The 27,622-nt window shown below is 35.8% G+C and overlaps 1 protein-coding gene across 1 annotated transcript in view; it reads right to left on the bottom strand.

Annotated features, from left to right (window-relative positions):
• The window catches only part of LOC102179926 (ribosomal protein S6 kinase alpha-6), a 120,654-nt gene that overhangs the window by 52,470 nt on the left and 40,562 nt on the right, over nt 1–27,622 (bottom strand). The window contains exon 4 of the mRNA XM_018044606.1: nt 5,118–5,234. Within this exon, the coding sequence (XP_017900095.1) occupies nt 5,118–5,234 (117 nt within the window). The remainder of the gene's footprint in view (nt 1–5,117; nt 5,235–27,622) is intronic.

Here is a 27,622-nt window from a genome sequence, read left to right as displayed (position 1 = left end):
TCTTTTTTTCCCCCTTTCCTCCAAATCCACTGTATACCATTACTTAGTATTTCATCAGTGAAAAACCATGGACTTATATGTATTTGTATAGCTTATTTCAGTCAATATCAGTTTTTAAAAAGCAGATTAAATTAACTGCCATAATATACACACAAAAGCTTCAAAGTTAAGTAAATGGCATTAACCCTAAGTACTAGACTTAGTTTTCATTCAATTTTAATGACATGGACAAATAAATGTTGATAAACAGTTTCCTTTTTTCTAATCAATATCAGGTGATCAAGATATTGACAACAAAGGAGTCAAGTCATTTCATGAGTGATGACTCCATTACAAGTAGGAGAACAATCTTTCTCAATTTCTTCCAAGAAAGCAGTTCTCAATTATTTTTGGTCTCAAGAATTCTTTTACAAACTTAAAAATTACTGATCACTCCAAAGTACTTTTGTTTTTGTGGGTTATAACTACTGATATTTACTGTATTAGAAATTACAGCAAAAAATTAACTATGTATTTATTGATTAAAAATAATAAAATTACATGTGAATATAAATATTTTAATGACTATTTTTTCTAAAACAAACCAAAAACAACAACAACAACAACAACAACAACACTGAGAAGACTGACACTGATTTACATTTCTACAAGTCCCTAATACCTGGCTTAACAGAAAATAGTTGGATTCTTGTATCTGCTTCTACATTCAATCTGTTGCAATTAAACTGCTTTGCTTAAATTATAAGAAGAAAATCAGGCTTCACACAGTTACATAACTGGAAAAGGGAGAAGTATTTTAATAGTCTTTTGATATAATCATGGTTATTCTTCTTTGATATGACACAAGAATTTGACAAGTAGAAGTTTCTTAAAGATTAGTTGCAGTGAAAAAATCTGAACCCACGTCAATTAACTGTCCATATTCTTTTACATAATAACCCACTGGTCTATGGGACATGTTGAATGGATTTTGCACTGATGGCTGATTTGATAACATCATGTGTTTGTCAACTCAAAAGCACTGGTTCACTGAGTTATGCAGATCTTCCAAATGTTGACAGCAGCAATCTCATCAGGAAAGTCTTTTGAGTACTGAGAACATGTTGAGCACAGTGGCAAATAAAAATTGGCCAAAATTCTAACTTTTTCCTTTGAAGCTCAAATTTTATCATTGGCTAAAATGCTAAGTTGTTTTCCATGAAATAACAGCTTCACTCTATTCATTTCTGAGGAGAACATCTACCAAATGCCCAACTTTAAGTAATCATAGTTTGTCAATCATTCTTTCATGGAAAAATGACATTTCATGAAAAAAGTGTATAGTGTAGCTCACAATTCAAAAAACTTCACAAGTATTCTGTCTTGAGACAATTATATTTTTTGGTGTGCAGCTAAAGTACTTTAGGTACTTCTCATTTCATCCCACAATATTAAAAAGAAGCATACTCAAGGATTGATATTTGATAAATCTAATAACTGTTAATACCTCATCAAGGACATTCTTAAGTAAAACTTGTATTTTTCTAACTATGTGTGGCAGTGAAGGTCATAATGATTACTGATAGTTTAAAATCACTTCCTGGATTGTGCCAAAGTGCCCAAAAATTTACAAATAATATCTTAGCATTATTATAACATAGTCTTATTCTTAAGGACTCCCTGAAAGTGTCTGGTGGATGTCCAAGGGTAGTAAGATCACACTTTGAGAACTACTGTTCTAGAACACAGCCTTTAGTGGGGCTGAAAAGAATGGAATACAGAGGGTAAAAAGAGGCAATTAAGGAAGGAAGAAAACAGTAGTCCAGGTTTTCTGAAAAGACACACAAAGCGGCCACTGTTCCCCTATCTCTTAAAACACTCACTAATATCTCAATATGGCATCTAATAGAAGCCATCATTCACAGCCTAGGGAAGTAATTGTTTATTTTTTCATTACCTGATTTATTCTTCTCAGGTCTAATGGATGAACCTTCCAGCATAAGAAAACATCATATCACTCTACTCTCTTCCCATGATCAACTACAGAAGCTGAGTGATTTCAAATTACTGTTATCCAAAAATGTATCTCTCCTGATAAGAGAGGTTTCTTTACAACCACCCTAATCCAATTCTCAGAAATTGTTCAAAAGAGAAATGAATGAGTGAATTACTCCAACATACTTTCTCTCTGTCATATGGACTTCATTAAGAAGTATTTGCTGGCTGAAGTAAAGTGAAAAACTGCACAGTTTTAACACTAATTGGAAAGAAAGGACCAACTGCAAGAAATTTTAAGTTGTAAACACATATACTTAATCAATTATTAAGGAGGGCAAGGGTTTGATATTTTCAAAATTTCATTTTTAAGTCCTATAGTTAAAGGTTTTACTATCACAAAAGCAAAAACAAGAAAGGAATGTTAAAATGTATGCTTTATGTAAATATGACTTGACATGTGAAATATATGAAAGGCTAGTCTGATAATGCCAAAGATGTTTTCATGTGTTTTATTTTATTGTGTTTTAAAATAAATAAGTTATTTAGTATACTTTATTTCAATTCACACATTACTTAATGTGTTTATTACAGAATCTTATATGCGTCTTTTGGTGGCTCAGTGGTAAAGAATCTGCCTGCCAAAGCAGGAGACATAGGTTTGATCCTGAGGTTGGGAAGATCCCCTGGAGGAGGAAATGGCTATTCACACCAGTATTCTTGCCTGGGAAATCCCATGGAGACAGGTGGGCTATAGTCCATGAGGTCACAAAAGAATCAGGCATGACTTAGCAACTAAACAACAACATAAGTTGTTTGGTATACTTCATTTCAATCCACACATTACTTGATGTGCTTACTACAGAATTTTATATGTATCTTTTATGATAATACATGCATCTTTAAAATACAATTTTACAACTGATTTTCATAGTATTTTTCCTGATTAAATAGATTGTATAGATATTTAATGTCACAAAGGTTTATATATGCTAAAATATATTTATTGCATTTTAACAATGGAACTTTCATAGGAAAACTTATAAATAAGACTACAGCACAAAGCTTCTTGGAATTGCTCCTACACTTATCTGATTCACAGCTTTGGCCAAATTCCTGACTAGGTTTGGCATATAACAAGTCCCAACCACACAATGCCTACACAAATGATGTAATACTGACAAGCAAGTGTTTTCACATCCTAGGAAGGAAAAAATAAACCACTTCCTTAATATTTCTTTGGTTGATGACCTACACAAGGATTACTATTCTGTATTTTAGTATTAGGAATTTTTTAAAGGGCTTCCATGATATCCCTATTAAATCAAAGTGCCTGCACAAAGCTGAACGTTCCCTGAATTTTTTAAGGACCACATTGACAACTTGTCAGCATGTTTCTACATTTAGTGTGAAGATGTTATTGAAGATATCTCATTATGTCATACTGTATTTTCTTTATGAAGCTCTATAAGAAAAATTTCTCTGGTCTGTTTGATATATTTCTTAAAGATTCTGTCAATAATCACACAATTAAATGTATCAGCCTCTTTATAATGCGGCCAAAAATTTTGAGGCCATTAGACCATGCATTTGTGAACAACAGTTTATTCCTGGCTTCAACTCATCTTTCCTGTTCTAATTTTTCTGCTTCCACCATCATTCCCAGTTATTTTTAATTTTATTTTCTTTAGTATTCATTTATGACAGCCTTAAATCCTTTCTGGAACAAAGCTGGATATAAATAAATACACATATGGATAGTGTGTGTGTGTATCAAATAACAAGGCAGATACTTTTAGTGGCTTGAAATGTTTGCGTGAAGAGATTTTATTTAAATCAATATGTAAGCATTTATATATTGGGGATATAAAAGAAATTCATCTCTGTTCTAAAATTAATATCATAGAAATATTTTTTATATATTCTTTAAAATATTTTTTAAAAATACTGTACTTTTAGTAACTTTAAAAACTAAAGGTATTCAGGATGCACATGCCTCCTCTACAGGTCAGTTCTATAAATACACTCCCCCTCACACACACAGATACACACATCTATTAAAAGCTCCTTCTAGTTTTACTCTCCCCAGCATAACTATTCAAGTCCTATTTCCTTGTCATCATATACCTCTTTTACCAATTCACTACCAAACAATAATCCACCCTAGTTTGTCCTTTTTGTGTCCTGAAAAATGTTTCTCTATATTTTACATGTTGTATTTTATACTGCACAGATATCAGATTACTTTAAGACAATAACGTCTACTTTATATTCATCAATGTCACTTTAAAAGTGGTATACACAAACCTGGTGTTCAATAGATGTCTTTCTTTTAAAATATTTCAGAGCATAATAAATAAGCAATGCTCAACTGCCTTACTTTCCTCTTTGAAACTAAATCTCAGCCACCCTAAAATTAGAAATGAGTAGTTTTCTCACTATCTTCCTTCCCTTAAATTGCTGTTGTTGCTGTTTCCTACATGCTGTTACTTAATACCTGTATGTAATATTTTTCGTATCTTAGATGCTAGGTATACAAAACTCAGGAACCAGACCTACAAACTTCTTTTCTAATAATCATGTACCAGTAAGCACTAGATAATCAATTTTAATGAGTGTCAGAGTTTATCCTCTTCAATTTTGCTTTTTCCCTTGAAATTAAAGCCCTTTGAAGGTAGGAGTTTTATATAATCCCTATATTACCCAGTACTTACCATAGCTGTACATTCACATATTTTTATAACAGATGATAGATTAATAATTCATGCATTCATACATGAATTGATACATGCATTCTGACTTCTGTGATAGAGCTAAGGAAAAAATCACCAAGAGAAAGCTGAGATCATGACAGCATGTGAACAGAGAAAGAAGACCTCTTTTACAAAACTCAAACTTTCTTGATTTAGGCAGCAAATAAATAGCAAGTTATACACTGTCCTGGAGAAATCAATTATCCCACAAGATTAGCAAACATTGAAATGGGATTATAAAACGACAGAAAAGGAGTGAAATTAGACTTTCCTTTGGGTGTATCATTTGATAATTTAGAAATGGCACATTTACCAGATTTCTACCTATGTGTTCAATTTTTTGCTAAATGTTTAAAAGAAAAACAAATGAGGGAAAAAAGCATTCATTACCTTTCCAAAGGATCCCTGACCAAGAACTTTGAGCAACTCAAATTGTGCAGGATCTGCTTTCTCATATCCTTCCTTAACATGGTGAGTAATAGGGATTTCTTTAACAACTCCTTCATCCTGTAAAAAGAAATCCAAGCAATACTCAAATATAGTTACAACATCTTATGATTAGCTCCATTTAGAAGCAGAAATCACAACAGAAATAATTTAATGCCTAACTCTTTCAATCTAGCACAGAGTTTAATGGGCTACTGCTGCTGCTGCTGCTGCTGCTGCTAAGTCGCCTCAGTCATGTCCGACTCTGCGAGACCCCAGAGACGGCAGCCCACCAGGCTCCCCCGTCCCTGGGATTCTCCAGGCAAGAACATTGGGGTGGGCTGCCATTTCCTTCTCCAATGCATGAAAGTGAAAAGTGGAAGTGAAGTCGCTCAGTCGTGTCTGACTCCTAGCGACCCCATGGACTGCAGCCTACCAAGCTCCTCCGTCCATGGGATTTTCCAGGCAAAAGTACTGAAGTGGGTTGCCATTGCCTACTAGCATCCCCATTTCCTGGGTTTTGTAACACAGAAATAACACCACAACCTCTATAATTTCATGTAAACAGAAGCATACAATATCTATGCTTCAGCTTCTGTTCCAACTAAGTAGATATAGAAAAAAAAAATCAACAACTGAAAGAGTCGCCTTTTAAGACTTTCACAAGTACATGCAGAGAAAGTAAAAAATCCTTGTAAATTGTGATATGACAAAAACTGTGAACCTCAAGAATTATTTCATTATACCATTTTAAATAGTCAGTGTATACAAATATTTAAATGTCCAGCTATTCATATCATTGGAAAAGAAACTGGCATGGATAAACAAAATCTGCAAAGCCCAAAGATGTTTCCAGGCCATACGCCTACTTTTATTGAAATTTTACATACACTGATAAATTATATGCCAGATTTCCCACCAACTGGGACAGGCAGAAGGCAAGCCACCCTGAAACTGTTTCTACGCCTTGATATAGGACTCTATATATCAAGACTACACTCAGGTGAACTGTAATTCTAGCCCCCAGCACAGTAGTAAGGAAAAAAAAATTTTTTCAGATGTATTACGTATCACAAAATAACAAGAGCTGGGATATATTATCCAAACTTTTGACTGTATAAGGGAGAAAACTGACACCCACAGAGTTTAAGTTCACATGACTAGTTAATCACGATGTCTTGAAGTTGTGGTAGCTTTCCATTATATCGTATTAATTCTGGTCTGGATGGCAAAAATGTTCTCAATCAATTCACCTTTTAATTAACTCATTAACCAATGGTGACTGTGGCCAAAGTGGACAAGAGTATGGTCCCAAGTAAGTTAGGCTTCATGGTAGCTAAAATAACTACCATGTTATATAATCCAGCAGAGTAATTTTAGCTTAAGGTATTAGGACTCATTAATCAGTCAGAAATGAAGTATCAGTTCTGAAAAATATGCCCCTGGATGTTCCTTTTTCTAAATATTTACTTTTAATTGATTGATGATTGCTTTACAATATTGGTTTGATTTCTGTCATACATCACCATGAATTAATCATAGGTGTACATATGTCCCCTCCCTCTTGAAACTTCCTCCCACTTCCCGCCCATTCCCATCCCTCTAGGTTATTACAGAGACCCAGTTTGAGTCCCCTGAGTCATACTGCAAATTCCCATTGGTTATCTATTTATATATGTTAGTTTATATGCATCCGTGCTACTCTCCCCACTCACTTCACCCTCTCCCTCTTCTCCCCAACCCTTGTCCATAAGTCTGTTCTCTAAGTCTGGATCTCCATTGCTGCTCTATAAACAGATACGACAGTACCATCTTTCTAAATTCCATATATATGTGTTAATACACAGTATTTGCTTTTCTCTTTCTGACTTACTTCACTCTGTATAATAGGCTCTAGGTCCATCTACCTCATTAGAACTCAAATGCATTCCTTTCATGGCTGAGTAGTATTCCATTGTATGTATGTACCACAGCTTCTTATCCATTCCTCTGTCTATGGACTTCTAGTTTCCTTCCATTCCCTGGCTATTGTAAATACTGCTGAAGTGAACACTGGGGTACATGTATCTTTTACACTTTTGATTTCTTCAGGGTACATGACTAGAAGTGGTATTGCTGGGTCATATGATGGTTTTATTCCTAATTTTTAAGGAATCTCCATACTGTCTTCCATAGTTGCTGTATCAATTTACATTCCCACCAGCAGTATAGGAGGGTTCCCTTTCCCCCATATCCTCTCCAATACTTCCTGTTTGTGGATTTTTTTTTTATTATGGCCATTCTGTGCAGTGTGAGGTGATATCTCATTGTAGTTTTAATTTGCATTTCTCTAATGAGTGAGGTTGAGCATCTCTTCATGTATTTATTAGCCATTTGTATGTCTTCTTTGGAGAAATGTCTAGTTAGGTCTTTTGCCCACTTTGATTGGGTTGTTTGTTTTTCTGGTACTTACCATTGCAACTAAAAAAATAAAATATCTAGGAATAAATCTACCTAAGGAGACAGAAGAACTATATACAGAAAGCTATAAGACACTGAGGAAAGAAATCTAAGATGATATAAACAGATGGAGGGATATTCCATGCTCCTAGGTTGGAAGAATCAATATTGTGAAAATGACTATACCACCAAAAGCAATCTACAGATTAAATGTAATCTCTATCAGATTACCAATGGCATTTTTCACAGAACTAGAACAAAAAATTTCACATTCATATGGAATTACAAAAGACCCCAAATAGCCAAAGCAATCTTGAGAAAGAAGAATGGAACTGGAAGAATAAGCTTATCTGATTTCACACTATACCACAAAGCTACAGTCATAAAGACAGTATGAGAAGTATAGACCAATGGAACATGATAGAAAGCCCAGAGATCACCTCACAGACATATGAGCACCTTATCTTTAACAAAGGAGGCAAGAATATACAATGGGAAAAAGACAGTTTCTTCAATAAGTGGTGCTGGAGGACCTGGACCACTATGAGCAAAAAAATGAAATTAGAATACTTCCTAATATCATACAAATATATTACCTCGAAATGGATTAAAGACCTAAATGTAAGACCAGAAACTACAAAACTCTTATAAGAAAACACAGGCAGAACACAGTATGACATAAATCACAGCAACATCCCTTATGACCCACCTCCTAGAATAATGGAAACAAAAACAAATAAGTGAGATCTAATTAAACTTAAAAGCTTTTGTATAGCAAAGGAAACTAAACAAAGTGAAAACAGAACCCTGAAAATGGGAGAATATAATAGCAAATGAAACAACTGACAAAGGATTAATGTCCAAGATATATAAGCAGCTTGTCCCTGGATGTTTCTTATACATCAAAAGAGTATTTCACTAGACTCTTTTAAGTAGCTATGAGAGTGAGTTTCCTCTTTGAAAAGGAGTATTTTCTGTAAAAATGTTAAGGACTTTTTTTAATGCAAATACATGTTTTGTAACTGACATTTTGGGATTACATTAAAATATGGCATATCTTTATGCATCTTTGCAATATATGTATACCAAAAGCAACATCAAATTGCATACTCATTAATACTACAACTAGCTGATTTTATACCACATATTATGAATGCAGTAAAAGTCTTCAAAGTATGGACTGTAACAAAAACATAACTTATTGGGAGTTTTCTCTAGTGGAAAGAACACTGGTGGAAAAGTCACAGACTAAGTTTTGCTTCTAGCTCTGTCATTCGTAAGCTAAGCAGCCTTGGCCAAATCACAGACCACTCTACCTCAGTGTTCCCACATAACAAAAATTACATTAGATTGTTCTTTAAGGTCTTCTCTAAGTCTGTGATTGAACACAATACAGTATTTTTATATTTAATAAGGTACTTCAGTTTCTGCCACTTTTACAATCAGCATCAATACCTGGGTCATAATATTATTTTTTAAAAATGTTCAGAGCTAAGAAACAGCTATACTCTATCCTACTTTCAGTTCAGTTTAGTTCAGTCATTTACTAAGCAAGTCTTTGAACGGAAATGTCGGTCTAATGCCTCTTCTAATTAAAATCCATACATGCCTATCATTTAAAAATGCATTATGTCCTTCGATTTTTAGCAGTATTACACAATAAAATTTCTGACGTGAAAATGCTCTAGATTAGAAAAGACTTTTCCCAATAGGCAGCCATCATATAACTAACAGCTTATTACCTTGTCTTTCCCACTAGACAATGAGCTTCCTGTATCCGGGTAATATCACACTCAACTCTGCATTCTTAATGCTTAGCACAATAATTGTTTGACCTTATGGGAGTGGACAGTCCAAAACAATCCAACCAATTTCATAAAATTGGAATGGAAAAAAACAAACACTTATTTTTAAGAAGAATAAAATCAGTAAGAATCTTCAAAATTATCTTTAATTACCTTTAAAAAACAGAAAAATATGTATGAAGAACTTATTTTTTAAAATACATAAAGGAAATGGGGAAACAGCAGATTCATTCAGAATAATGGAATTATGTCAAATTTGAATAGAACTGACTGTGATAACAACATATCTAAATTTAATAATATAAACATTTTTCCTTAGAGTGTGAGGAATATAAATAATTTTTCATATTATTCATGATCAGTATTTTTTCTTGGCCAGGTCATGTGGCGTATGGAATCTTAGTTCCTCAACCAGGCATTAAACTCATGTCCCCTGCACTGGAAGCATGGAGTCTTAATCACTGGACCATCAGGGAATTTCCCATGATTCATATTTTTATTATACTCTGCTATATTCAACACAAATAAAGGGCATAATGACCCCAGAATCTGCACTTTTAAAAATTGCAGATATTACCTTATTGACTGGCCATCTGCCTTTTATAGATATATGTTCCCAAACAAATAGCTATATGTATTACATTACTAAATTATGGCTAGTTTGCCTTTTAGACAGTAATTTACAAATGTTTTAGTTTTAAAAAATTACTTTTAGAGTGTTTATTCAATACACAAGTGTGGGTCACACCCTCAGAGATTATGGTTCATTAGAACTAAAAACGAAATTCAGGCATATGTATTTTTTAAGGCACTCCCCTGGAGGATGAAATGGCCACCACTCCAGTATTCTTCCCTGCAGAATCCAATGGACAGAGGAGCTCAGCAGGCTATAGACCATGGGGTGGCAAAGAGCTGGACACGACTGAGCAACTGAGCACCAAGATATACATAGTTAGATAAAATGTGCACTCAAATACACACACACACACAACTGGCTAATTATTACAAAATTATTTTAATATTTGTATGCAACTAGCTCTTTGGCTCTGTCAAATTATCTGGTACCCTCTGGTGTCATCACTTTCAATTCTGGTCTTTCTTATTTCATCTACTCCCTGCCCTATTATTGTCTATTGCTCAACACTTCTCAGCTTCCCCAAGGTTACATTTATTAATGCTTACTATTTAAATGTTCTCGCCCCCATCTTCAATCCTTCCTCCACTTCGCTTTCTGCTGGTTCTATACCATTCTGAAAGCTTGAGAGTGGCAGCAATTTAACACAAAATAAAGTAGTAATGAACTTATCAGTGATCCATTTGTTTTTCCTAAGAGTGAATCATCTTTGAAAAAATTTTCCTATCCTGGTATAACAATGTCGTATTATTATTATCTTATCTTATCATGATACTTAGCTTCTCATAATACTCTTTTTTTTTATTTACTCACTCAAAACAATCAAGAACACTCATAAAGCACATGCATCCCTGGTGCCTCAGATGGTAAAGCGTCCGCCTGCAATGTGGGAGACCTGGTTCGATTCTTGGGTTGGGAAGATCCCCTGGAGAAGGAAATAGCAATCCACTCCAGCACTCTTGCCTGGAAAATCCTATGGACTGAGGAGCCTGATAGGCTACAGTCCATGGGGTCGCAAAGAGTCGGACATGACTGAGCGACTTCACTTTCACTTTCATGCATTAGTCACTAAGCTATATACTGGGACTTGAGGACTTGGGGAAAGCGAATGCTGTCAGAAATATCATTTTCCTTAACATGACAAAAAGGTATATAATATATAGTGGGCTGAAACATGTCCCCTCAAATACATATGCTGAAGTCCCACAGTACCTCAGAATGTAACTGTATTTGGAGATAGGGTCTTTAAAGGTCAATAGTGTGGGCCTTAGTCCAGTATGACTAGTGTTTTTATAAAAGGAAGAAATCAGGGCACAGATACACACACAGGAAAAAGCACATGAAGGCACACGGATCTACAAGTCAAGACAGCCATATACAAGTCAAGCAGAGATGCCTCAGAAGAAACCACTCCTGCCAACATCTTGAAGTTATAGTCTCCAGAACTGAAAGAAAACAAATTTGTTGTTTAAGTCACCTAGTATGTGGCACTTAGTTATGACAGCCCTAGAGCACTAATACACAGTACCTAATTTTAGTTAATCTGCATAAATAAAGTTGGTAATGTAAAATTAAGATTTAATAACTTTGAAATAGGGACTGCTATTCTTTCAAACATCAAATGACAAATTTTAGGCAAGGATAATTATGAGTTAGAAATTTTTTTGGAACATCATAGTAATTATTGATAAACAGAAAAACTATAAAGGTTCAACTGCAACCAAAATAATATGCTCTGACGTTTAAAATTTGTGATCATGTTTTTCAATATAGGGAGCCAACAATGTTCTAACACTGGTAAGACATACTGATAAAGTATAAAGCAAACTACCAAATACACTACTGCTCCATTTTCTGACAACTGATTTTATTAGGAGGAAGAAATCACATGTTAATCAGAAGGAGAAAGATCTGTTGACAATCTATTAGGAAACCATACTTCTATTACAACAGTTTCATAGGACTGTGGAACTGAGCATTGATATCCCCAGGAAACACATCAAAACAAAAGAAGAGAGATTTTTAAAGTCTAAATTTGGGGTTTTAATGTAATAATGCAACATCCACTTGTTTGCTTTATTGGTGGGTTGATAGGCCAGTTTGATCAATCTGAAATTTCAAGAAGCACTTAAACTACAGATCTGTTAAAACATACATGCAAAAATCTGGAAAAGAATCTCGATGTACCCTTCTCACAGAGTAAATAATGCAGGGTCACTGTAAACCAAATCAAGTATCATCATACTTCGAAATAAGAATAACGGCAATAATGTAAATGTCAAAACACACACTAGAGTGACCTAAACAGATGAGATGATGTACATGTTGGAAAGTAATTGTAGAATACTTAGCCTTGCAAAATTGTATCAATTTGTATTGGTGACTGAAAAGTGTGGCAAACTGGTTCCCACCTAGGTCAGTTTATTCTACTATTTTATTAGAATTGGCTTTTTAGTTCCCTCATATATAAAATGGGAATAACACTGCCCAAACCATTTCAGATCTTGGTTATAAGATTCAACTAATAATTTTGAAAACCACAAAACATCTATAACAATTAAACTTATTGGTACTATTAATCCTTGCATCCGTCATGGTGCAGCATGTAACTCCACCTTACAGTTAGGTGTCCATCAACATTTAGCTGAAACATAATTTTCTTTAAGAGTTTTGTGAGTTTATAGTATAGTGGCACCATTTTAAAAAAATGGTGGGAGGGGAATAAATGAATAAAAAGCAGAAGCAAGCATCAACTTTGAAAGGGAAATACTGAAGCACTATAAAGCTAAATGGAAAGATAAACAGAAGGAAAAACAAACCATATAGGAAAAAGGCACTTTAACTTAACATATTCCCCACTTATGGCTACATATAAGTTTACGTAAAACACACTTCCGAGAGAGTATTTAAAGGATTCTTATGTGAGAAACATGTCAATATCGGTTTCTAAAATTAGAAACTTAGGGCTTAAAAATATCAGGAATCAGTTTTGTCCTTTTGAATATAATTTTCAGTTAAATGTAACATTTACATCTCTGTAATAAAAATGTAAATCAATTTAAAGTCTTTTGAAAAGGGGGGATTAGCTCAAGATGGCAGAATGGAAGGATTACTCTCACCCTTACTGTGAGAGCATTGGAATCATAACTAACTGCTGAGCAAACATCAATACAAAAAAGTTCAGTTCAGTTCACTCACTCAGTCGTGTCTGACTCTTTGTGACCCCATGAATCGTAGCACGCCAGGCCTCCCTGTCCATCACCAACTCCCGGAGTTCACTCAGACTCACATCCATCGACTCAGTGATGCCATCCAGCCATCTCATCCTCTGTCGTCCCCTTCTCCTCCTGCCCCTAATCCCTCCCAGCATCAGAGTCTTTTCCAATCAGTCAACTCTTCACATGAGGTGGCCAAAGTACTGGAGTTTCAGCTTTAGCATCATTCCTTCCAAAGAAATCCCAGGGTTGATCTCCTTTAGAATGGACTGGTTGGATCTCCTTGCAGTCCAAGGGACTCTCATGAGTCTTCTCCAACACCATAGTTCAAAAGCATCAATTCTTTGGCGCTCAGCCTTCTTCACAGTCCAACTCTCACATCCATACATGACCACAGGAAAAACCATAGCCTTGACTAGACGGACCTTTGTTGGCAAACTAATGTTGCTGCTTTTGAATAAGCTATCTAGGTTGATCATAACTTTTCTTCCAAGGAGTAAGCGTCTTTTAATTTCCTGGCTGCAATCACCATCTGCAGTGATTTTGGAGCCACAAAAAATAAAGTCTGACACTGTTTCCACTGTTTCCCCATCTACTTCCCATGAAGTAATGGGACCAGATGGCATGATCTTCATTTTCTGAATGTTGAGCTTTAAGCCAACTTTTTCACTCTCCTCTTTCACTTTCATCAAGAGGCTTTTTATTTCCTCTTCACTTTCTGCCATAAGGGTGGTGTCATCTGCATATCTGAGGTTATTGAGATTTCTCCTGGCAATCTTGATTTCAGCTTGTGTTTCTTCCAGTCCAGCATTTCTCATGATGTACTCTGTATATATGTTAAATGAGCAGGGTGAAAATATACAGCCTTGACATACTCCTTTTCCTATTTGAAACCAGTCTGTTGTTCCATGTCCAGTTTGAACTGTTGCTTCCTGACCTGCATACAGATTTCTCAAGAGGCAGGTCAGGTGGTCTGCTATTCCCATCTCTCTCAGAATTTTCCACAGTTTGTTGTGATCCACACAGTCAAAAGCTTTGGCATAGTCAATAAAGCAGAATTAGATGTTTTTCTGGAACTCTTTTCCTTTTTCCATGATCCAGCAGATGTTAGCAATTTGATCTCTGGTTCCTCTGCCTTTTCTAAAACCAGCTTGAACATCAGGAAGTTCATGGTTCACGTATTACTGAAGCCTGGCTTGGAGAATTTTGAGCATTACTTTACTAGCATGTGAGATGAGTGCAATCATGCGGTAGTTTGAGCATTCTTTGGCATTGCCTTTCTTTGGGATTGGAATGAAAACTGACCGTTTCCAGTCCTGTGGCCACTGCTGAGTTTTCCAAATTTGCTGGCATATTGAGTGCAGCATTTTCACAGCATCATCTTTCAGGATTTGAAAGAGCTCAACTGGAATTCCATCACCTCCACTAGCTTTGTTCGTAGTGATGCTTTCTAAGGCCCACTTGACTTCACATTCCAGGATGTCTGGCTCTAGATGAGTGATCACACCATTGGGATTATCTGGGTCGTGAAGATCTTTTTTGTACAGTTCTTCTGTGTATTCTTGCCACATCTTCTTAATATCTTCTGCTTCTGTTAGGTCCATACCATTTCTGTCCTTTATCGAGCCCGTCTTTGCATGAAATATTCCCTTGGTATCTCTAATTTTCTTGAAGAGATCTGTAGTCTTTCTCATTCTGTTCTTTTCCTCTATTTCTTTGCACTGATCACTGAAGAAGGCTTTCTTATCTCTACTTGCTATTCTCTGGAACTCTACATTCAGATGCTTATATCTTTCCTTTTCTCCTTTGTTTTTCACCTCTCTTCTTTTCACAGCTATTTGTAAGGCCTCCCCAGACAGCCATTTTGCTTTTTTGCATTTCTTTTTCATGGGGATGGTCTTGATCCCTGTCTCCTGTACAATGTCATGAACCTCATTCTGTAGTTCATCAGGCACTCTATCTATCAGATCTAGTCCCTTAAATCTATTTCTCACTTCCACTGTATAATCATAAGGTTTTTGATTTAGGTCATACCTGAATGGTCTAGCAGTTCTCCCTACTTTCTTTAATTTAAGTCTGAATTTGGTAATGAAACCTACCCAAAAAGATACCCCAAAACAAAGGAGAAACCACAGCAAAATGGAAGGAATGACACAATCACAACATAATCAAATCCCATACCCGCCAAATGTGTGACCCACAAACTGGAAAACAATTACACCACAGATGTTCTTCCACTAGAGTAAAGGTTCTGATCCCTCTGTCAGGCTTCACAACCTGGTTCAACAATTAGAAGAGGAGTCCCCAGCATCTGACTTTGAAGGCCACTGGGATTTGACTACAGGAATTCAGCAGGACAGGGGAAAACAGAGATTCCACTCTCAGAGGGCACACACAAAGTCTTATGTGTACCAAGACCAAGGGGGAAAAGGTGATAACCCCATAAGGGACCAGGTCAAACCTATCTGCTAGTATTAGAGGGTCTCCTGCAGAGGTGAGGGGTGGCTGTGGCTCACTGCAAGGACAAAGATGCTAATAGCAACAGTTCTGAGAAGGATTCATTGGCATGAGCCCTCCTAAAGGGCACCATTAGCTCCATCAAACAACTTGTAGGCTCCAGTGCTCGGCAGTGTTAGGCCAAACAACCAATGTGAAGGGAACAAATCTCCAGTCATCAGCATTCAAGCAGATTAAAGTTCTACTGAGTATAGCCTTACACAATAGGGAAACAAAACCCAGCTCCACCCACCACCAGTCCCTCCCATTAGGAAGATTCCACAAGCCTTTCATATAGCCTCATCTATGAGAAAACAGACAACAGAAGCAGAAGTACTACAATTCTGAACTCTGTGGAGCAAAAACCACAACTGAAGTGAGTTAAACAAAATGAAACAGCAAAAGATTATGTCCCAGATTAAAGAACAAAATAAAATCCCAGTAATCAACAAGTGAAGTGAAGATGGGCAACACTCTGGAAAAAGAATTCAGAAAAATGATAGGGAAGATGATCCTGGATCTCAAAGAAAAGAGGCAAGGATTGGGAAGATGTGAAAAATGCTCAAAGACCAAGAAGAACTGAAGAACAAACAGAGATGAATACAATACAATAACTGAAATGAAAAATACTCTAGATGGAATCAATAACAGAATAACTGAGTCAGAAGAACAGATAAGTAACCTAGAAGACAGAATGGTAGAAATTATTGCCATGAAACAGAATAAAGAAAAAAGAATGAAAATAAATTAAGACAGTCTAAGACACCTCTAGGACAACATTACACAAACCAACATTCACATAAGAAGGGTCCAAGGAGAAGGGAGAGAGAAGGACCTGAGAAAATGTCTGAAAAGATAATAGCTGAAAACATCCCTAACACGAGAAAGAAACAATCACCCAAGTCCAAGAAGTGCAGAGTCCTAAGCAGGATAAATCCAAGGAGGAACATGCCAAGATACACAATAATCAAATTGACAAAAATTAAAGACAAAGAAAAAATATTAAAAGCAACAAGGGAAAAACAAAAAATAACATAACATGGGAACACCAATAAGGTTATGAGCTGATTTATCAGCAGAAATTCTGCAGACCAGAAAGGAGTGGCAAGATATATTTAAAGTGATGAAAGGGAAGAATCTACAACCAAGAATACTATGCCCAGCAAGGCTATCATTCAGATTTGATGGAGAAATCAAAAATTTTTCAAAGAGCAAAAGCTAAGAGAATTCAGTACTACCAGACCAGCTTTGCAACAAATACTAAAGAAACTCCTCTAGGTGGAGCAGCAAACCCCAAAACTACAATAGATACACACATATAAAAGAAAAGGCAACCCAAGCACAACACAAAAATGGCGATCAAACAAAAAGAGAAAAGAATAAAATAGGAGAAGAAAAAGACCTAAAACAAAACAAAACAAAACAAAACAACTTAAGAAAATGTCAGCAGGAAAGATACATACCAGTAATTACCTTAAAGGTAAATGGATTAAGTGCTCCAACCAAAAGAATCGGCTGAATCAATACAAAAACAAGACCTGTATATATGCTGTCTACATGAGACAGACCTACCTCAGATCTAGGGACACATACAGACTGAAAGTGAGGGGACAGAAGAAGGTAGTCCATGCAAATGGAAATCAAAAGAAAGCTTTAGTAGCAATACTCATAGCAGACAAAATATACTTTAAAATTACTATTATAAAAGACAAAGAAGGACATTACATAATGATCAAAGGATCAACTCAAGAAGATATAAGAGTTGTAAATATATATGCACTCAACACAGGAGTACCTCAATGTATACAGAAAATACTAACAGCCATAAAGAGAGAAACTGACAGTAATACAAGGATAGTAAGGAACTTTAACACACCACTTTTATCAATGGACAAATGATCTAGACAGAAAATAAGTAAGGAAACACAGGCCTTAAACGACACATAAGACTAGATAGACTTAACTGATACTTATAGAACATTCAATCTAGAAGCAGCAGAATACAAATTCTTCTCAAATACACAGGGAACATTCTCCAAGACTGACTACATGCTGGGTCACAAAGTGAGCCTTGGTAAATTTAAGAAAACTTCAAGCATATCAAGCATATTTTCTGACCAAAACACTATGAGATTAAAAATAAACTACAAGAAAAAACCTGTAAAAAATCACAAACACCTGAAGGCTAAACAACATGCTATTAAATAACCAATGGATCACTGAAGAAATCAAAGAGGAAATCAAAAAACACCAAGAAACAAATGAAAATGAAACCACAACAATCTGAAACCTATGAGATGCAACAAAAGCAATTCTGAGAGGGAAATTTATACCAATAAACACTTACCTCAAGAAACAAGAAAAATCGCAATTTACTATCCTAACCTTACAACTAAAGCAAGTAGAGAAGGAACAAACAAAACCCAAGTCAGTAGAAGGAAAGAAATCGTAAGTTTAGAGCAGAAATAAATGAAAGAGAGACAATGAAAACAATAAGAAAAATCAATGAAACTAAGAGCTGGTTCTTTGAAAAGATAAAAAAAAACTGTTAATCCTTTACTGGGATCATCAAGAAAAAAAGGGAGAGGATTCAAGTAAATAAAATTAGAAATGAAAAAAAAGAAAAGTTACAACTGACACCACAGAATTACAAAGGATCATAAGAAACTACTACAAGTAACTGTATGCCGATAAACTAGACAACCTGGAAGAAAAGGATAAATACTTTTGACAAAATTCAAAATCTGCTTACAAGAAAGTAGGCAAAGAGGGAATATATCTCAACATAATAAAGGCCATCTACAACAAACCTACAACTAACATTATACAACTGAACCTACAACTAACATCATACTCAACGATGAAAAGCTGAAAGTATTTTCTCTAAGATCAATACAACACAAGGATGTCCACTCTCAGCACTTTTACTCAACATAGTTTTGGACGTACTAAGTAATGCAATCAGAGAAGAGAAAGAAAGAAAAGGAATCCAAATTGGAAAAGAAGTAAAACAGTCACTATGTGCAGATGACATGATACTATACATAGAAAAGCCTAAAGACACTATGAGAAAACTGTTAGAACTCATCAATGAAATTGGTAAAGTTGGAGTTTACAACAGAAAGATTTCCTAGGCATTTCTATACATTAACAATGAAAGATCAGGAAGAGAAATTAAGGAAACAATCCCATTTAGCATTGAAACAAAAAGAATAAAATGCCTAGGAGTACTTTGGCCACCTCATGCAAAGAGTTGACTCACTGAAAAAGACTCTGATGCTGGGAGGGATTGGGGGCAGGAGGAGAAGGGGATGACAGAGGATGAGATGGCTGGATGGCATCACTGGCTCGATGGACGTGAGTCTGAGTGAACTCCGGAGTTGGTGATGGACAGGGAGGCCTGGCGTGCTGCGATTCATGGGGTCACAAAGAGTCGGACAAAACTGAACGACTGAACTGAACTGAAGGAGACAAAAGACCTGAACTTCTAAAACTATAAGATGCTAATAGAAGAAATAGAAGATAGGACAAACAGATGGAAAGATAAACCATGTTCTTGGACTGGAATAATCAATACTATGAAAATGGCTATACTATCTACAGATTCAATGCAATCCTTAAGAAATTACCAATGGCATTTTTTCACAGAACTAGAAAAAAAAATTAAATTTGTATGGAGACACAAAAGACCCTGAATAGCCAAAGGAATCCTGAGTGGTGGTGGCGGGTGGTGATGGTGGGAGGACCTTGAGGAATCAGGCTCCCTGGATTCAGACTATACTATAAAGCTATAGTCACCAACACAGTATGGCACTAGAACAAAAACAGACATATAGCTCAACAGAATCAGATTGAAATGCCAGAGATAAACCCACACACCTACAGTCAATTAACCTATGACAAAGGAAGGAGTCAAGGTTATAAAATGGTAGAAAGACAGTTTCATCAACAAATGATGCTGGGTAAGCTGGAAAGCTATATGCAAAAAATGAAATTAGAACTTCCTTTAATACGATACACAAAAATAAACTCAAAATGGATTTAAGATCTAAATGTGAGACCAGACACCATAAACCACTTAGAAGAAAACATAAGCAGGACACTCTCTGACATAAATTGAGCAATGTATTTTTCAATCCATCCCCAGAGCAATGAAAATAAAAACAGAAATAAACAAATGGGGCTTAATTAAATTCAAAAGCTTTTAAACAGCAAAGGAAATCATAAACAAAACAAAAAGACAACCTGCAGATTGGGAGAAAATATTTGCAAATGATGTGACTGACACTGCATTTGTCTCCAAAATTTATGAACAGCTCATGGAGCTTAGCATCATGGAAACAAACAACCCAAACAAAAAATGGGCATAGTGCCTAAATAGATGTTTTTCCAAAGAAGACATATAGATGATCAAGAAACATATGAAAAGATGTTGAACACTGCCATTTATTAAAGAAATGTAAATCAAAACCACGATGAATACCAACTCACACCAGCCAGAAGGGCTATCAACAAAAAATCTACAAACAGTAAATGTTGCAAAGGGTGTGGAGAGAAGGGAATCCTCCTACACTGTTGGTGGGAATGTAAATTAGTATAGCCATTATGGAGAATAGTATGGAGGTTCCTTCCAAAACTAAAAATTGAGGTACCATATGACCCTGAAATCCCACTGCTGACCATATATCCAGATTAAAACATGACCCAAAAGGATATGTGCATCCCAATGTTCACTGCAGTACTGTTTACAATAACCAAGACATGGAAGCAACCTAAATGCCCATTAACAGAGGAATGGATAAAAGAATGAAATAATGCCATTTGCAGCAACATGGATGGACCTAGAACTTTTCATACTGAGTGAAGTAAGCCAAACAGAGAAAGAGAAATATCATATGATATTGCTTATAAGCAGAATCTAAAAAGAAATGATACAAATGAATTTACAAAGCAGAAACAGACTCACAGATTTAGAGAAGGAATTTATGGTTACCTGGACAGAAAGGCTCCTCTGTCCAAGGGATTTCCCAGGCAAGAATAATGGAGTGGTTTCCATTCCATTCTCCAGGAGATCTTTCCAACACAGGTACTGAACCCATGTCTCTTACATCTCCTGCACTGGCAGGCAGGTTCTTTACCAGCTGAGTCACTAGGGGAAGGGTGAGGGAAAGGGATAGTTCGGAGTTTGGGACTGAGATGTACACACCGCCATATTTTAAGTAGATAACCAACAAGGATCTACTGTATAGCACTCTTCTCAATATTATGCAACAACCTAAATGAGAAAATAATAGACATACATGTGTGTATGTATATAGATATACATATAGATATATAGATACACATATACAAATAGCTGTGAAAAGAAGAGAAACTAAAGGCAAAGGAGAAAAGGAAAGATATAGCCATTTGAATTGAGAGTTCCAAAGAATAGCAGGAGAGATATGAAAGCCTTTCCCAGGGATCAATGCAAAGAAATAGAAGAAAACAATAGAATGGGAAAGACTAGAGATCTCTTCAAGAAAATAAGAGATCCCAAGGAATATTTCATGCAAAGATGGGCACAATAAAGAACACAAATGGTATGGACCTAACAGAAGCAGAAGATATTAAGAAGAGGTGGCAAGAATATACAGAAGAACTATACTAAGACCCAGATAATCACAATGGTGTGATCACCCATCTAGAGTCAGAATAGTAGAATGCAGTCAAGTGGGCCTTAGGAAGCATCACTATGAACAAAGCTAGTGGAGGTGATGGAATTCCAATTGAGCTATTTCAAGTCCTAAATGATGATGCATGGCGAAATCAATACAATATTGCAAAGTAAAAAAAAAAAAAAAGTAAAAATAATAATAAATAAATAAATGTTAAATGGCTAAAAAAAAAGATATGATGCAGTGAAACTGCTGCACTTAATATGTCAGCAAATTTGGAAAACTCAGCAGTGGCCACAGGACTGGAAAAGGTCAGTTTTCATTTCAATCCCAAAGAAAGGCAATGCCAAAAAATGCTCAAACTACTGCTAATTGCACTGATCTCACATGCTAGTAAAGTAATGCTCAAAATTCTCCAAGCCAGGCTTCAACAGTACGTGAACCACGAACTTCCAGATGTTCAAGCTGGTTTTAAAAAAGGCAGAGGAACCAGAGATCAAATTGCCAACATGCGCTGGATCATGGAAAAAGCAAGAGAGTTCCAGAAAAACCTCTATTTCTGCTTTATTGACTATGCCAAAGCCTTGCACTGTGCAGATCCCAACAAAATGTGGAAAATTCTTCAGGGAATGGGAATACCAGACAACCTGACCTGCCTCTTGAGAAATCTGTATGCAACAGTTAGAACTGGACATGGAACAAACAGACTGGTTCCAAATCGAGAAAGGAATACGTCAAGGCTGTATATTGTCACCCTGCTTATTTAACTTATATGCAGAGTGCATTATGAGAAATGCTGGGCTGGATGAAGCATGAGCTGGAATCAAGATTGCTGGGAGAAATATCAATAACCTCAGATATGCAGATGACACCACCCTTATGGCAGAAAGTGAAGAAGAACTAAAAAGCCTCTTGATGAAAGTGAAAGAGGAGAGTGAAAAAGTTGGCTTTAAGCTCAACATTCAGAAAACTAAGATCATGGCATCCAGTCCCATCTCTTTATAGCAAATAGATGGGTGAACAGTGGAAACAGTGACAGACTTGATTTCTAGGGGCTCCAAAATTACTGTGGATGGTGACTGCAGCCATGAAATTAAAAGACACTTGCTCCTTGAAAGAAAAGTTATAATCAACCTAGACATCATATTAAAAAGCAGAAATATTACTTTACCAACAAAGGTCCATCTAGTCAAAGCTATGGTTTTTCCAATTGTCATGTATGGATATGAGAGTTGGACTATGAAGAAAACTGAGTGCCAAAGAATTGATGCTTTTGAACTGTGGTGTTGGAGAAGACTCCTGAGAGTCCCTTGGACTGCAAAGAGATCCAACCAGTCCATCCTAAAGGAAATCAGTCCTGAATATTCACTGGAAGAACTGATGCTAAAGCTGAAACTCCAATATTTTGGCCACCTGATGCAAAGAACTGACTCATTTGAAAAGACCCTGATGCTGGGAAAGATTGAAGGTGGGAGGAGAAGGGGACAACAGAAGATGAGATGGTTGGATGGCATCCCTGACTCAATGGACATGAGTGTGAGTAAACTCCAGGAATTGGTGATAGACAGGGGGGCCTAGTGTGCTGCAGTCCATGGGGTCACAAAGAGTAGGACATGACTGAGCGACTGAACTGAACTGAAACATCTATATGTATATCTATATATATACATAACTGATTCACTACACTGTATAGCTAAAACTATCAAAACATTGTTAACCTGCTATATTTTAATATAATATAAAAAGTTAAAAAAGATTCAGAGACTAAAAGTATTGCTGACTTTGTGCTAATGAAATCAACAAATCATCACCTTTGGAAATTCCTAAAATACTATGCTATTCTATGCTAAGTCGCTTCAGTCATGTCCGACCCTGTGTGATCCCATAGACAGTAGCCCACCAGGCTCCTCTGTCCATGGAATTTTCCAGGCAAGAGTACCAGAGTGGGGTACCATTGCCTTCTCCATCCTAAAATACTGGTAGCATTAAAATTATATATTTTATTTAAGGGAATAATAAGCATTCCATACAAATTTAAGAAAAATGCAAATCAAAACTACAATGCGGTATCATCTTACACCAGTGAATGGCCATCATCAAACGTTCTACAAACAATAAATGCTGGAGAGGGTGTGGAGAAAAGGGAAATGTCTAAAACTGCTGGTAGGAATGCAAACTGGTACAGTCACTATGGAGAAGAGTGTCAATATTCCTTAAAAAACTGGGAACAGAACTGCCATACGACCCAGCAATCCCACTGGTGGGCATATACTCCAAGGAAACCATCACCAAAAGAGACACATGTACTCCAGTATTCAATGCAGCACTATTCACAATAGCTAGGACATGGAAGCAACCAAGATGTCATTGGCCAATGAATGGATAAGGAAGTTGTGGTACATATACACACTGAAATATTACTTAGGTATACAAAAGAATACACTTAAGTCAGTTCTAATTAGGTGGATGAACCTAGAGCCTATTATACAAAGTGAAGTAAGTCAGAAAGAGAAAGACAAATACTGTATATTAATGCATATATATAGAATCTAGAAGGATGATACTGACGATCCTATGAACAGGGCAGCAAAGGAGACACAGGTGTAAAGAATAGACTTTTGGACTCTGTGGGAAAAGGAGAGGGTGGGATGATTTGAAAGAATAGCACTGAAACATATACATTACCATATGTAAAATAGATGACCAGTGCGAGTTTGATATTTGAAGCAAGATATCCAAAGCCAGTGCTCTGGGACAACCTAGAGGGATAGGGTGGGAGGGATGCGGGTGGATAGGGTGACACATGTATACCTATGGCCAATTCATGTCGATGTATGGCAAAAACCATCACAATATTGTAAAGTAATTATCATCCAAATAAAATAAATAATTCCTTTAAAAAGTGAATATAAATGGTTCAAAAGCTACCAAATATGATCATGCTTATTTTGATAACATAAAAATTTAACTCATGTCAGTCATCTACTAAAGAAGAATTCTAACATATTTTTTCTAACCTGGACAGTTTTCAGAGAAGTATAGGACTTAGGTGGTGAAATATCAGATATCTTTTACTAGTGACCTATTACTGAATACTTACCAAATGTAAAGGCTGTCTTGAGAAATGGAACAATTCTTTGTAACAAATCTAGATATATTAAAACTACATTAACTATAATTCAGCTTTGCTAATCATATGCTAGATATATAGACTGTGAAGCATTTTATTTAATTTTGTTTGTTTTAATTGAAGAAATCTAATGACCATGAAAGTCTACAGCTACCATAAATGAGATTTAGCAGACTGGCTATCTAAATTAGCCAAACACAAAACAGCATCAGGCCACATAGGCAATAATATATAAAGCTCAAATTTGAAGAATACTGTTTAAAGAATCTAAACATCATAGAGCAGTCTCTATAACCCACCATCATTTTTTAAAGCCAATCAGAAAAAGACACAGCTGCCAAAATCACATTGGAATAGGTGACCACAAACCCCCCACTAAAACAATCCTATATATGAAAACATAAAAAGAGGGATGAATAATTTATATTGTTAGTGTGTCTTATCACCTGTATCATTTAACTGTCACAAAACAAATGTCTAAACTATCACACAGCAAAAAATACATAATGTTTTAAGTCCAGAAAACTTAGGTCACAAATTAAATCAAATCCTTAAAAGTGATTCTAGGTGCGCTGTTCACCAAAATTTTAGATTCCCCTTTCTAGCCACTGAAGTTGATTGCCTAATATAAATGACATTAGAATCCAACACTATATTTTTACTGTCTTTCCATTAAAACTATATGTTTTCCCTCATGTTTTAAAAATAATTATATTAGAGTACATTTGACTTACAATGTTGTGTTAGTTTCTGCTCTACATCAAAGTAAATCAGCTATACACGTACATATACCCACTCTTTTTTAGATGCTGTTCCCACATAGGTCATTACAGAGTACTGAATAGAGTTCTCTTAGTAGGTTCTTATTAGTTATCTACTTTATATATTAGTGTGTATAGGTCAAACTCAATCTCCCAATTTATCCCTCCCCACTCTTTCCCCTTTGGTAACCATAAGTTTGTTTCCTACATCTGTGACTCTATTTCTGTTTTATAAGTAAGTTCATTTGTACTACCACTTTTAATTAAAATTAGTATTTAACTGAGTCCCTTGGACTGCAAGGAGATCCAACCAGTCCATTCTGAAGGAGATCAACCCTGGGATTTCTTTGGAAGGAATGATGCTAAAGCTGAAACTCCAGTACTTTGGCCACCTCATGCGAAGAGTTGACTCATTGGAAAAGACTTTGATGCTGGGAGGGACTGAGGGCAGGAGGAGAAGGAGATGGCTGGATGGCATCACTGACTCGATGGACGTGAGTCTGAGTGAACTCCGGGAGTTGGTGATGGACAGGGAGGCCTGGGGTGCTGTGATTCATGGGGTCACAAAGAGTCGGACACGACTGAGCGACTGAACTGAACTGATAACCCTGTGTATATGTCTATGTGTTTACATTGGCTACACATGTACACATGCATAGATACATATACACACATACAAACATCTTTTCTTCCTCCTGTGGTGTGAGGCACGGTATTTTCCCACTGATTTATTAATACTAAAATGCACCCTTACTCATTACCTTTGTATTTCCTTACACTATTTTATAAACTTCCAACATAAATATTACTATGCCTTAGCCCATATGATCTACAGATAAAGCTCGATATGATTTTGGTATAAGTTTACATTCAATTATACTCAAAATTAACATAAAAATTATTACATAAATTACAAAAGCTAAAATGACAACATTTTACCTCCCACCTTGTTAACCAAAACTGATATTATTGTTACATCATCAGTATCTGCAGAGAAAGCTGATTTTTGCACAAGACATTTCAAAAGAGAGTGTTGGACAAACCCAATTTAAATCTCTCTGCTGGTTCCTATCTGAGAAAAATTCACTTTAACCAGTTTCTGGGGTATAAAAGACATGAAAGATGATTTTATCCACAACTATAAAAGATAAAAACAGTGTTTTCCTTATTTTCCACGTCTTTGCATCTGCACAATGCACAACTGACCTAATATGAGGCACATTGGGTCATTAAGTCTTGATTCTGCTACCTGTTAGTCTTATGGCCTAGTATAAATCACAGTAACTTCTACAGGTCTCAGGAGACTTATCTATACAATGAAGGTATTATAGAATACAATGTCTGAGTCTCCTTCCAGGTTTAAAAGAACTATAATTCTCTGACATATATCATAGAAATGATAATCAAAATATCAACATCCATGGGAATGTCTACTTTAGTCAAAAAGTACAAATGGAAGTATTAGTTGCTCAGTCATGTCCAACTCTATGTGACTCCATGGACTGTAGCCCTCTAGACTCCTCTGTCCCTGGGATTCTCTAGGCAAGAATACTGGAGTGGGTAGCCATTCCCTTCTCCAGGGGATCTTCCTGACCTAGGGATTGAACCCAGGTCTCCTGCACTGCAGGCAAAATCTCTACTGTTTGAGCCACCAGGGAAGCCTACTTAAGTCAGACCCTTCCTAAAATCTTAAGAACACTCTTCTATGTAATGAGATCTTGTAAAATGAGAGACTAAGATTACACTCCTTGCATAGCATGGTCTAATATTAAATAGTTAAGCAGTCTTTTAAAATAGTTAGAAATTTCTGAAATAATTTACATGCAATTCTTTTTGAAAACCAGGTAATAGGTATCAAATGAACTCAGGTTATCCTTTTAGTTAAGTATTTTCATGTTAGATCTCCTTTCTACCCTATAGTTAAACACACAGTCTTGTTTAATTCAGAGGACTCTGAATTTTAATCCAGTTACTCATATATTGGCAATAAATATTTCATCTGTTAAACTTAAAATGGGTAAATTTCATGGCATGTAAATTATGCTCCAATAAAGTTGTTAAAAAATTTATGGATAAGAATTTCTACCAAACATCAACATGAATCCTCCAATTAAAATAAATAAATTTATATTTAAAAAATAAAATAAATAAGCTGCAAGGATATATTGTACAAGACAGAGGATATAGCCAATAGTGTGTAATAAGTATAAATGGAGTATAATCTATAAAATTTTTGGATCACTATATTGTATACCTGAAACTAATATTATAAATCAATTATACTTATACCTCAATTAAAATAAACAGTCCACAGTGCTTAAAAAAAAAAAAT

Source organism: Capra hircus, unplaced genomic scaffold (genome assembly GCF_001704415.2).
Source record: "Capra hircus breed San Clemente unplaced genomic scaffold, ASM170441v1, whole genome shotgun sequence".
Lineage (NCBI taxonomy): Eukaryota > Metazoa > Chordata > Mammalia > Artiodactyla > Bovidae > Capra > Capra hircus.
Note: the sequence above shows the minus strand (reverse complement) of the source record. Positions and strands in the feature narration are given on the sequence as shown.